Source organism: Mobula birostris, chromosome 4 (assembly GCF_030028105.1).
Source record: "Mobula birostris isolate sMobBir1 chromosome 4, sMobBir1.hap1, whole genome shotgun sequence".
Taxonomy (NCBI): Eukaryota; Metazoa; Chordata; class Chondrichthyes; order Myliobatiformes; family Myliobatidae; genus Mobula; species Mobula birostris.
This window is the reverse complement of record NC_092373.1, coordinates 81,192,954-81,207,144: the sequence shown is the minus strand read 5'-3', so window position 1 is coordinate 81,207,144 and position 14,191 is coordinate 81,192,954. Positions and strand designations below refer to the sequence as shown.

Genomic DNA, 14,191 nt, shown 5'->3' with positions numbered 1-14,191 from the left:
TTCAGTTCAGTTCCCACCCCCCAACAATTCTAGTTTAAGCTCTCCTCAGTCGCCTTAGCAAACCTCCCTGCCAGGACATCTAGCTTAGTTTTGGAGAGTGCCCATTATATTTTAATTTATATTATAAAGAACCAATCTCTTCAGGACTGAGTTAATAAACAAGAAAGACCACACTTTTGTATAATCTAGGCTGCACCTGAAACAGAAGGTAATAGGTAACAGGAATATTAATCTGAATATAAATCATTCATTTGATATGAGAAAGCATAGATGCAACACAAGGCTCTTGTAATATTCAATCTTCATTCAATTTTTGTGACTGCATTTAATTTCCAAATAAAATACTTGACGTTACTTGTTAAATAATTTATGCAATTTCAAAGCACTTATGTAAGTGCTTAGAAAGGTGCAGATAATAATTGTAATTTATTCTGTGTCATATACTTAGAATAAATTCCATAGTACATACAAAAACTAGAGGTTATGATTTTTGAATATGCTTGTCTCAAGGTAAAACAAAACTCACAGAATACAGATACTGGAAGACTTGTCAGTCTTGTTCAATCCCTCCATTAGATTTTAGCTGATCAGTACTTTCCATAAGACTATAAGACAAAGGAGCAGAAGTAGGCCATTCGGCCCATCGAGTCTGCTCCGCCACCCCACCATGAGCTGATCCATTCTCCCATTTAGTCCCACTCCCCCGCCTTCTCACCATAACCCTTGATGCCCTGGCTACTCAGATACCTATCAATCTCTGCCTTAAATACACCCAATGACTTGGCCTCCACTGCCGCCGTGGCAACAAATTCCATAGATTCACCACCCTCTGGCTAAAAAAATTTCTTCGCATCTCTGTTCTGAATGGGCGCCCTTCAATCCTTAAGTCATGCCCTCTCGTACTGGACTCCCCCACCCTGGGAAACAACTTTGCCACATCCACTCTGTCCATGCATTTCAACATTCAAAATGTTTCTATGAGGTCCCCCCTCATTCTTTTAAACTCCAAGGAATACAGTCCAAGAGCGGACAAACATTCCTTATATGTTAACCCTCTCATTCCCGGAATCATTCTAGTGAATCGTCTCTGTACCCTCTCCAACGTCAGCACATCCTTTCTTAAATAAGGAGCCCAAAATTGCCCACAGTACTCCAAGTGAGGTCTTACCAGCAGCTTATAGAGCCTCAACATCACATCCGTGCTCCTATACTCTATTCCTCTAGAAATGAATGCCAACATTGCATTCGCCTTCTTCACCACCAACTCAACCTGGAGGTTAACCTTAAGGGTATCCTGCACGAGGACTCCCAAGTCCCGTTGCATCTCAGAACTTTTAATTCTCTCCTCATTTAAATAATAGTCTGCCCATTTATTTCTTCTGCCAAAGTGCATGACCATACACTTTCCAACATTGTATTTCATTTGCCACTTCTTTGCCCATTCTTCCAATCTATCCAAGTCTCTCTGCAGACTCTCTGTTTCCTCAGCACTACTGGCCCCTCCACCTATCTTTGTATCATCAGCAAACTTAGCCACAAAGCCATCTATTCCATAATCCAAATCGTTGAAGTACAACATAAAAAGAAGTGGCCCCAACATGGATGCCTGTGGAACACCACTGGTAATTGGCAGCCAACCAGAATAGGATCTCTTTATTCCCACTCTCTGTTTCCCGTCAATCAGCCAACACCCTATCCACGTATGTAACTTTCCCGTAATTCCATGGGCTCTTATCTTGTTAAGCAGCCTCATGTGTGGCACCTTGTCAAAGGCCTTCTGAAAATCCAAATATACAACATCCACTGCATCTCCCTTGTCCAGCCTACTTGTAATTTCCTCAAATAATCGCAATAGGTTTGTCAGGCAGGATTTTCCTTTAAGGAAACCATGCTGAGTTCTGCCTATCTTGTCATATGCCTCCAGGTACTCCGTAACCTCATCCTTGACAATCGACTACAACAACTTCCCAACCACCGATGTCAAGCTAACAGGTCTATAATTTCCTTTTTGCTTCCTTGCCCCCTTCTTAAATAGCGGAGTGACATTTGCAATCTTCCAGTCCTCCGGAACCATGCCATAATCTATCGCTTTTTGAAAGATCATCGCTAATGCCTCCGCAATCTCCACAGCTACTTCCTTCAGAACACGATGGTGCATTCCATCTGGCCTGGGAGATTTATCTACCCTTAGACTATTCAGCTTCCTGAGTACTTTCTCTGTCGTAATTGTGACTGCGCACACTTCTCTCCCCTGCCACCCTTGAGTGTCTGGTATACTGCTGATGTCTTCCTCAGTGAAGAATGATGCAAAGTACTCGTTCAGTTCCTCTGTCATCTCATCTCCCATTACAATTTCTCCAGCATCATTTTCTATCGATCCTATAACTACTCTCACCTGTCTTTTACTCTTTATATACTTCAAAAAGCTTTTTAGTATCCTCTTTGATATTATTTGCTACCTTCCTTTCATAGTTCATTTTTCCCTCTTAATGACCTTCTTAGTTTCCTTTTGTAAGCTTTTAAAAACTTCCTAATCCTCTATCCACTAATTTTTGCTTCCTTGTATGCCCTCTCCTTTGCTTTAACTTTGGCTTTGACTTCTCTTGTCAGCCACGGTTGCATCCTTTTTCCATTCAAAAATTTCTTCTTTCTTGGAATATACCTGCCGTGCACCTTCCTCACCTCTCGCATAAACTCCAGCCACTGCTGTTCTGCCGTCCTTCCCGCCAGTGTCTCTTTCCAGTCAACTTTGGCCAGTTCCTCTCTCATGCCACTGTAATTTCCTTTACTCCACTGAAATACCGACACATCGGATTTCAGCTTCTCTTTTTCAAATTTCACAGTGAACTCAATCACATTATGATCACTGCCTCCTAAGGGTTCCTTCAACTCAATCTCTCTAATCACCTCAGGTTCATTACACAATACCCAATCCAGTACAGCCGATCCCCTAGTGGGCTCAACAACAAGCTGTTCTAAAAAGCCAACTCGCAGACATTCTACAAATTCTCTCTCTTGAGATCCAGTGCCAACCTGATTTTCCCAATCCACTCACATGTTAAAATCCCCCAGAATTATCATAACACTGCCCTTCTGACAAGCCTTTTCTATTTCTTGTTGTAATTTGTAGTCCACATCACTGCAGCTGTTTGGAGGCTCACGCCTCCAATCAGCTCCCATGCCACTCTTCTTGTCCCGATCCAAAAGACAACAGTTGGAAGTACCCTTCCTTTTTAAACTCTCCACGCTGTCCTGTCTACGTCACGCGCCTGCACAGTCTCGTCCTTCTTGCACTCAAAGAAGTTTTTTTTAAAAAACTGCCTTCCTTCAGAATTCAGCTCCCACGCCGCTCTTCTTGTCCTGATCCAAAATACCCTTATTCTTGGAAATCTTTCTCCAATTTAGAATTTACAGCATAACCAGAATCCAGAGCCTTTAGAACAAATGTGCTCCAGGTTTATACTATTGTGTGGAAAACAAAACTTCTAATTTACACTTCCGAACAGCCCAGCTCATTTTTTTTTTAACACTACATTGGCGTTCTGAATTTCCCCCACAAGATGGAAGAGATTTTCTAATCTATTCTTCGAAAGATTTTTTAGGATATTAAATTATTTAACTTAAGAAGATTTAAATTTAAACCAAAATCAAATTTAAATGGATATAAAATAATCCTGAGATTTAATAATAATCTACATATTATCTTCAAAGTGATTGTCTTCATAATGTCTCAGAACGTAATTGGAATTTTTCACTTTATTATGGCCTGATGATTTTGATCATTCAGTGCTTTGACAAAAGTTACTTTAATGAAGCAACATGTTGTAACAATTTATATCAGGTGTTCTTAACCTAGGGTCCACAGACCCCTCAGTCAATGGTATGGGTCCATGGCATACAAAAGGTTGGGGGACCCCTGCTTTTGATCAATTATACCTTTTAAACTCAAATCTAACTTTTAAAATCTATAACAGACTACAGAACTTTAAACCCCAGACCCAAAAATGAAGTCCCACCCAGCTGTCCAATTCCTTAAGAAGCATGACCTACGCAATTGATACACCAAATAGACAGATACTTTATTGATCCCAAAGGAAATTACAGTGTCACAGTAGAATTACAAGCACCCAGATATACAAATATTAGAAGAGAAGTAAGAAAGAATAAAATGGTCACACATATCAAGTTTGTCTTTTCTGAAAGCATGCTAGACTTCTGTATTGGTATCAGGAGTAAGGTTTAAATTGATGTATACGCAACACCATAGCATAATGATTTGGCTCAAGGAATTTTAAAAAAAAGAAGTTTTTAATCTTTGGTGCTTGCCAAACATCCTGTTTCTGGAGGGGTGGTGATTTCACTATACAGTTACTGCTCAAGTTAGCAATGGACGAGATCACTCCAAACATTTCATTGAGTTTCCATACAACCATGAAATTCTCCCAAGCTTTCATTCCAATGGCAACAAATAATAATCTGTTTCTGGCCAAAAGTTCATTCAGTTTACAATTTTTCAATTATTTGGCAGCTTCCAGAAATAATGGAAAATACATCTTCTAAATAAAATCCTTCCATGATACTTCACTTTTTTTATATGTCCCTTTAATTTAAAAGATTTAGCATTCAACAATCTCCCATCCAAAAAAATGAAATGATAATGTATTTATTAGGATTTAAAGCACAGATTATCTCACGACTCTTCTTTGTATTGGTTTGGAAAACTTTAAGTAATATACGTAAAATGTCACTACTGTACATGAACAATCTCTAGAGAAGGGATAATAAAACACGCAATCTTCACAATTTAAGCATCAAACAGCTTCAATTTATTTGCATAGCTAAGTCAATATCTTTATTCTGAAAGGCTGCCTTTTATTTGGTTCATCCCAATGGCCACTTAAAACCAAAACCTATCTCCAAGAATTAATTTGTCTCACCTTTCTATTTCTGTCATACGCTGAATCTGCTCCCAGGATACTGGTCACTTCTACACTGGAAAAGTCCTTTTCCAAGGTACTGATGATATGCTCCATTGCCAATTTCTCACCAGGCATCACCTTGTTGTAAATCTGAATAAGAAGGAAACTCAATGCATAAATACATGGAAGATTAAGTTACGAACTTATGTTGTTCCACTCTAATCCCAATTGCAACTCAGCCCATTATAATTTGTCCCACGAAAGGCTTCATCAAACCCACTTGAGCTACTTAAAACGGTGGCTGCTGTACATAGATAAGAAGAAAAACTCTGAGTTTTTTTCCATACTTTCTGAAAATAAAATTCCTTAGTATAAATCTGACAATAGAAACTGCAGTTGAAATTAGCCAAGGCATTTCATAGAAAACAACGGGAATTAGACTTTTGATTGTAGACTAGTCTAACATTAAATCTCTATTAGTGTAATAATCTAGAAAATTTATTTCCTAAGAATGGGATTATTTTGAACACGGATGAGAAAAAATAAGAAATCATTAGTCCAATTAGCTGAGTATACTTTTGTATTTTGTGAAGATTTAATATTGTTAATAATAAATGGGAACAAAATTTAGCCATATGCTAACTAAATACTAAAATATTCTGAAATGTACCAAGAAAGCTCTTATAAAATAGAATATTTTACTGGAGTAGGTAAGATTTAAAGATAAAAAGTGAGTAGAGCACGATGGGTCAGCATCACGTGGTTGACACAAAATGGCAGGCTCAAAGATAATAATATGACTCAATGTCATTATGCTCCTGGCCTCAGATGCCAACATGACAGTATAAAAAAGCAACACATACCAGATGCTGGAGGGACTCAGCAAGCCAGGCAGCATCTATGGAAAAGATCTTTCGAGCCGACACCCTTCATCTGGACTCCTGATGTTGCCTGGCCTGCTGAGTTGCTCCAGCAACTTGTGTGAGTTGCTTTCGATTTTCCAGTATCTACAGATTTTCTCAGGTTTCTCATAGCATAAAAAGTTGCTAGGTAAGGTTGATGGAATTGTGTTAAAGATGAAGAACAAAATAATTCTGGACTGTGAACATAGTCATTTCCAAGTTCTTAATCCATCTAATACATTAATCATACCGAAATGATTGTCTGAAAGGCATTCATGTTATCCAGTTCATCTGCTACAAAGTTAAAAGTCCGGAGAAGTGCGACACCAGGATCTTTTAAGCCATCAGCCTCATCTGAATCATCAACCACAAAGACCAAGCCAATTCTGTATAAAACAAATCATTCACATATCATTAGCCACTTATACTTAAGTTATTTATGACAAAAAAAATTAGTCTATTTTTGTCTTTATTCTTGAATATCCACATGTTTATATAAAATGAAGCTGAAATTACATGACTCAAAAATTGCACTCTATTTAAAAAGGAAAATGTGATTAAAAATATAGCCAATCGATCTAATGTTATCAGTGAGAAGATAGTAAAAGGGCAAAAACTAATTATTGTCTCCAAAGTGGAGGTACATAAATAAATGAATACCAACAGGGATTTATTAAACTCAGGAATATTTAACTAATGTGACAAAGTTTTTGATGAGATAATGAAGGGTGGCAAATGTGGTTAGCACCATATAAAAATGTTAGCCGAGTTTTAATTCATAGGAGTTAAAGAAGAAAGGAAGCATGAACACCAAATTGGTTAAAGGTTGATCAGAAAGGGGAGCTGATTTTCAGACTGCAGTGGTAACATTAGTGTAGCAAAAATAGGAGTACACTTAGAAAACATAAAAGTTAGAAACAGATTTTACATAAAAGATAGCAAAAGCCACAGGATCACACAACCAAATGACAAAATGGACAACTATACAGATTAAATCTGGGGCAGTGGAGTGAAGTGATTCACTTTTGGCACATGAATGAACAGAAATAACTAATGCAAAACTAAAGGGATTGAAATACCTGGTATTGGAAAAGTGGGACTGCTTCTGGGGCAGAAGGAACCTATACAGTACAATCAGGGACCAATGTTCTTGCAGGTAGGATTGCTCATGTTGTTGGGAAGGATTTACACTACTTTAGCAGGGGGAGGGCATGCAGAGTGAAAAGATGGTATCAAATATAAAAACTAAACTAAACGAAGTAACCAAGCAAAGCAAACTGCAGCATGATAAGGCACAAGAGAGGAACGGTACGCTGAAATGCTTTTATGGAAATTTTAGGAGTGTGACAGGGAAGAACATTTATCAGTACTTGGAAATATGAAACAAGATATGATGGTAAAATTCTCAACAAAAATATTAAAGATCTAGAAGGAAATGACAAAGGATTGAAATTAAATTGGATAGTTCTGTCAAGAGGCAATATAGGTTCTATGAGACAAATGGCTTTCCTGTAGGCTATACTGTGTGTTTCTACTGTCTGCTAAACTCTCAGGAATATGTAATTGAATTGCTAAATAAAATTTCACAAACTGAAAATTCTTCAGATTTTTTTACATACATGAAAATTAATTTATCAGAAATCAATATTACAAGTACTCTTCCACAACTTAATGTAAAATAGCCCACAGCAGTGATAAAATCTCGTGTCAGTATCAGAACTCCTTCTTCGACTGTGTCCTTTGGTTAATATAATACATTTATAATTTGTTTTCTTAAATCATCTTATCCTCTCACTCAACTTTGTCTTGTTCACTAACAATAAAAAAGGCTTACTACTTGATATTTGCTTAATTTCAATATTGTTTTCTTATTTAATACAATGCCATTGTTCAAAATAAACTGACTGGTCTGTAGATGCTTTCACAGAAATAAAACATTTATTTGATCTGAGCAAAAAATGCAGTAATTTGTGAAAGTGGAGATTTATCTTTACTTATTTGTAAACAATTTCTTCTCATCTGTGTGCCTTAACCAATGACATTTGTTTAAAGGGCAATAACGTCACAGAGGTGATAAAATCTTAACTAATCAAATAAACAAAATATGGTATCATGGACAGTAATTGAAACCGAAAAGTTACGAATATCAAAGAATGAGAGAACATGATCCAATTTAAACAGCTTAAATTTTTGAAATAATATGCTTTAAAAGCTCTGAATACACTGAATAGAGAATAACCAAACTCACAACATTGCCACTTCAAGCCCATTGGATTTTCACATGCAAAACGCACCTGAGAGGGATGTCATTAATATAAAACATTTCAGCAGTTGTCAGCAACTCCGCAGTGCTCTCATCCATCGGGTCAATAATAAGAACCTAAATTCAACAATGATCAGAAATAGTGTGAGTGGTCAGCACCAAAGCAGACAGTTTCATTCCTTAAAGCTACAAACTCTTCATAGATGGAACTGGAATCTCAGCACTATACACTACAAATGCCAAATTTCTGATGATGATGATGATAATAATAATAAGTATTTTATTGATCCTGAGTGGGAATTTTTTTCGTTTAACTAATTCTTTCATTTAACTTTCATTAAACAAATTGTTTAAATTATTGTATAAATGACAAAGAAACAATCTGAATATAGCTCAGACAAATGCTTAGATGAAGGTTGACAGTACAATACTTTTGCACAGAAGAAACTTCAAAAGTGTATCTCATTGAGCAAATAATATATTCTACTTATCCAAATACTATTAAAACAAGCTTAGAAATAACTTTGATTAAAATGTTCTCCTTGGGTAATAATAAGATCCAGTCATAAAATACAGGCTATCTTTTAAAGAGGAGTGTTATGGAATGGACATTATTTAATAAGTCTGCAATAGTCCCAGCAAACATACCTAATTTTACAATAGTTCCTGTTTTTGATAGGCCCAGGAAGCAGGAATCACAATCTCTTCTTCCTGATGATTATGAAAGATCCCAAGAAAACAAATTATGGGCAAACTAAACCTCTGACATTTGGCAGTACCCACAAAATGCTAGAGGAACTCAGCAGGCCAGGCAGCATCTGCAGAAAGAGTAGACAATTGATATTTTGGTCCAAAATGTCAACTGTTTACCCTTTTCCATAGATGCTGCCTGGCCTTCTGAGTTCCTCTAGCATTTTGTGTGTGTTGCTTTGACTTACAGCATCTATAGATTTCCTCTCGTCTCTGACATTTGGCAATAGACTAACAACACTCTGACCACTTTTGACACTTGAAAGTACCCCCGCCCAAAGAGAAACCAAAAGAACATTTGATGCAGTAACTAAAACATCAACTTGAAATACATTAAGTGTCACAAATCAACAATTTTGACCAAGCCCATACTTCTAAGTTACGCATGGCAAGAAATCCACCTGTGAAATGTCTAATGTTATTCCATTAATCAGTGTGAATGTCAGTCATACCTCTCAATTCAAATTTCATCAATAAGTCTAAAAATCAACCTTAGCATACATAAAGTGGCCACTTTATTAGGTACCTACTAAAACTAATAAATGTGGCACTGAATGTATATGATTGGGGTCTTCTGCTGCTGTAGCCCATCCACTTCAAGGTTCAACACGTGCGTTCAGAGATAGCTCTTCTGCACACCACTGTTGTAATGCATGGTTATTTGAGTACTGTTGTCATCCTGTCAGCTTGAACGAGTCTGGCCATTCTCCTCTGACCTCTCTCATTAACAAGGAACTGCAACTCACTGGATTTTTTTTTGTTTTTCACGTCATTCTCTGTAAATTCTGGAACTGTTTTGTGTGAAGATCCCAGGAAATGAGCAGTTTCTGACATACTCTGCCTGGCACCAACAATCATTCCGTGGTCAGAGTAACTCAAATCACATTTCTTCCCCATTCTTAACAATAAATGAACCTCTTGACCCTGTCTGCATACTTTTATGCATTCAGTTGCTGCTATAGGACTAGATATCTGCAATAATGAGCAGGTGTAATAAAGTGGCCACTGAATGTATATCAGTTTTTGAACAACCACGCTACTTATTTTGAAATTAGGATCTTTGACAAGCATGTTAAAAGAGCAAAATTAAACCATTTGCTTTCTACTTACAAAGTTGTGGAAGTTTTTCCGAATCTGTCGGATAACTCCAGGAAATGTAGGTCTCAATAACTCCTGAACACTGGAAGGCCATGCTCTGTATTTGCTATCCACTTCCAGATTGTTAATCCACTATTTGAAAGAAAATTTTAACATCAACTATAAAACAATATTCATCAGCTCACATTTTATCTGATTAGTAACAAAAGTGATTATTATTGATACCTTTAATTTCTTTGTTGATTTAACAAAATGCTGATATTTTTATTAATACACAATTGACAGCAAAGTAACTTGTACCACAATGATTATAATCACTGACATCAATTCTGCTCTAATACTCTATGTTAGTTCTGAAAGTTGGTATTTCCAGAGAATTAGAAAGAGGTTAAATGGAAAATAATTCTGGTTAATAGTCCTTCACAGTTGTAGGATTCTCAATAAGGCTCTTTAGCAAATATGCATTATTTAATAGTGATCTGTACTAACTTACAAAATTTATTAAACAGAGAACCTATGACTGGAATCAGAAAGCTTGACTAGAAATCGACAAGGGTACAGGGAAATCAAACTTACGTAGACGGCTGGATTTCGAATATCCACACCATAGTCCGAATCTGATGGATGCACGTTCAATTTCAGTAGTTCATGTAACTCATTTCCCTGAATCCCTAGATCATGCAGGCCTTCCATAAGTCGAGCTTCATTGCGCAACAGGTCCAGAACACTAACAGATGTGCAGAAACAAGATTATTCATTTTCACAGGAAATATCTGATTACTTGCTTCACTTTACAAAGAGGAATTGTATATATTTGCATACACCGAGATCAACTAACTCTCCATACCTGAAGACATCTTGCACATCAAGATCAATACTAAGACCATTGATGAAAAGTGCAGAGTCACCTGGATGCAGGCCCAGAGTTTCTTTGAAAAACTGAAAGATAAAGCATTATAACTAAAAACTTTTGAGACAGAAGATACTGTAGATGCTGTAATCTGGATCAGAAAAATAAACTGCTGGAGGAACTCAGTGGATCAGGCAGCATCTGTGGAGAAAGAGAATGGTCAACATTATGGCTCAAGATCTGACGCAGGGTACGAAGATGACACAATATAATATCAAGTGTCTAATTTCAGGGTTATACTCACTCCATGAATGTGAAAATACAACTGAAAAATTTTCAATAATCAGCTCACCTAAATATCTTAAACCAGATGGTCTGCAATGAAGGTCAGTATACAAGAAATTTCGGACAAATACAATGGATACACACAGCATCAAACATTCTAGAATATCCACCGACTAAGTTCGAATATTTTCTGAAACCCTAAGGCCAAGAAATTCTTAAATATCTGAACACTCAGTTAAAGTTGGACCTGAAGGAACCAATATTTGCACTGAAGACAAAACAAAGCATCATGCACACATTTCAAGTAGTGAAGTGAAAGTGGCCTCTGAACAAAGGAGTCAGCAATCAGTAATCACAAGGAAAAAGACAGGATCAATTCATTCAGAAGTTATTTTTATTGCCAGTGTGCCTGGAAGCAACTCACCAAGTAGGGTAGGTCCTATGAGTAAAACAACGATAGGGATCTTCCTACTTGGTTTGCTCCTACAGTATTGTTGCTGTTCAGTCATTAAGTCGAGTCCAACTCTTCCTGACCTCATGGACTATAGGGTCCATAGGATTTTCGTGGCAAGGTACAGAAGTAGATTGCCAGGCCTTTCTTCTGCACAGATACTGCTGCTGCCCAGGTTGGGACCGGGCTGGGTTTGAACTCATGACCATTTGCCTTGAAGTCCAGTGCTGATGCCACTACACCACCAGCCTACAGCATAACCGTGTATAAAATCATGTTGTGGGATATTGACTGATGTTTCTTCAATATGCCCCAATACCCTCCATGTGCCAATAGAAAGTGCTTTGTGAGAACAAAGACGACCCTGGACTCTGCCAGTATAGTGTGAAAAGACCATGCATAATTTCACACAGCCTAGCAAGATTTTCAATCTCCAATATCAATTGCTTTGACTTAGATAAAAAAATTTTGAAATGTACTTACCCGTTGATTTTCTTCTACTTCTTTCCTCATATCAGAGTTCACAACAGTCCTGGTTATAGATCTGCACATTAATAAAGTGAGGAAACATCATGTTGTAGTTTAAAAACCTGTGACTTTCCAGAAACAAACTATCGGTTTTGTCATAGACATAAACTCCATTATTTTTCTCTGTTTTTAATCTTACTTATTCTTAATTTTGGTAAATCTCAAAATGTGAAAAGAGACTGGGACGGTGGAGTAGGTGGTGCGTCATGGTGGCGTTACAGTTAGCGCAATGCTTTACAGTGGCAGTGACCCGGGCTCCATTCACGCCACCGTCTGTGAGGAGATACTCCCTACGACTGTGTGGGTTTGTTCTGGGTGCTCCAGTTTCCTCCCAGATTTCAAAGACTTACAGATTAGGGTTAATAACTTCTGGGCACGGCGCTGCAACTCTGACAACAGTTGCGGGCTGCCGGTTGCTCATCCTCAGACTGTGTCAGTTGTTGACACAAATGAGGCATTTTACTTTGCTTTGATGTTTCAATATACATGTGATAAATAAAGGTGATCTTCAATTTTTCAAAACATTTAATGGCTTTCTCAAAATCTAAAGTTAAGAATATCAACAACTGAGCAATGGAAGAATTCTTATACAGAAACAAATTCAATTTTGGTTCAATGATCCTTCTGTTTAAACGTGTGCTCTGAATAAGGGAATTCAAGAATAAATAAACATTCTGAAAATAATTGCCCAGATTCTGAACTGTGAGTCAAATGATCAACATTTATTTTTATACAAAGAATTTTCAAAATGTTTAACATGGCAGGATGTCGTCAGTTGGTCATGAAATCTGTACAGGCCCCATGACAGGGATCTCAAACCTTAGAGACTGTGGCAATGACAGCCTGAGACCTCCCAAATCAAGTTCACAAACACCAGACAGACTTAACAAACCAGTACGAGTTGAAAAATTCAACACTATCAAACCCGTTGTGGAAAGTGAAATAAAAGAGTAAAAGGGTGAGAAATTACACTGAGAGAAAAGAAAGACAAAAAAAGTACAAGCGTTTATAGTTTTTCAAACAGATCTGTAACCAGTATTTAAAATCATAAGGAGTGAGGCGCCATGTTTAAGTTAATTTTCAGTGCCAGAGATGCTGCTTGGCAGTCAATCTTCTTTGCATAAGTGAATGATCACATCCATCGCAATGAGTAAACCTTATTATCTGTTTCAAATTCAGATTTACAACTTCTTGCTCTATTCAATTGACTAGTCAGCTGTATAGCAGAATGGCTTTCTACAATACCTCTTAAGTAGACAGCAAAATTTAGATATCCCTGTGTAACTATCAAGTATGATTACACTTACTGTAAGTGTGTAAATGATGGTACGTATCACTTGTCCCATCTTCACTTGCCTCAAGGTGGGAGGAGAAGATAGCAGTATGCCGTGTGCACGCAGCTCTCCAGTGAAAATGATATCATATCCGTTAAACACAGGTTGTGGACAATTCTGATTTGATGGAGACAGACGTGAAAGCAAAGAGGAACATCTGGAGAAATTTCTGAAACGCCTGGTTCACTGCCGCTGTTACTGGGCGACCGCGAATCTTCCGGAGGGAAGGCCCCAAAATCCTCGGCTTTGCCTGCTGCTGGCAACCAAGACTGAGGTCGAATCGTTCGGCTAGAAATGGTGCTCGGTACTCGGTGTCGGAGGACTGATCGGAGCTCAAGTTTTCGGACGACTCAGAGTCGGACTGTGGTCAGGCATGGCAGGGAGTTTTCTTCCTTCTCCCGTCAGCGTGCGATGTGGGAAATTCGAGAGACTTTGAACTTTTTTACTGTGCCATGGCCTGTTCTTCATCAAGCTATGGTGTTGTTGCACTGTTGTAACTATATGTTATAATTATGTGGTTTTGTTAGTTTTTTCAGTCTTGGTCTGTCCTGTGTTTTGTGATATCACACCAAAGGAATATTGTATCATTTCCTAATGCATGCATTACTAAATGACAATAAAAGAGGACTGCGTGTCCTCATAATCTAATCTAATCTAAAAAGATTTAGAGGATAACAAACGTTGCTCCTTTATTTAACAGCAGCAGTGATAAGGCGAGTAACTATAGGCTGATGATCTCCCTATACAATGGTAGCAAAATTATTAGAGAAAAGTCTAAAGGATGTGTACATTCAGAATAGCAGGGGCTGAT

General features: G+C 37.6%; 1 protein-coding gene across 2 annotated transcripts in view; it reads right to left on the bottom strand.

Moving 5' to 3' along the window:
- The window catches only part of uggt1 (UDP-glucose glycoprotein glucosyltransferase 1), a 171,472-nt gene that overhangs the window by 127,738 nt on the left and 29,543 nt on the right, over positions 1 to 14,191 (bottom strand). For both annotated transcript variants that reach the window (XM_072255645.1, XM_072255646.1), the window contains exons 11-17: positions 12,002 to 12,062; positions 10,780 to 10,871; positions 10,509 to 10,659; positions 9,945 to 10,064; positions 8,116 to 8,201; positions 6,072 to 6,207; positions 4,938 to 5,069 (exon numbers count right to left, since the gene is read on the bottom strand). In XM_072255645.1, coding sequence (XP_072111746.1) covers positions 4,938 to 5,069; positions 6,072 to 6,207; positions 8,116 to 8,201; positions 9,945 to 10,064; positions 10,509 to 10,659; positions 10,780 to 10,871; positions 12,002 to 12,062 — 778 coding nt within the window. The remainder of the gene's footprint in view (positions 1 to 4,937; positions 5,070 to 6,071; positions 6,208 to 8,115; positions 8,202 to 9,944; positions 10,065 to 10,508; positions 10,660 to 10,779; positions 10,872 to 12,001; positions 12,063 to 14,191) is intronic.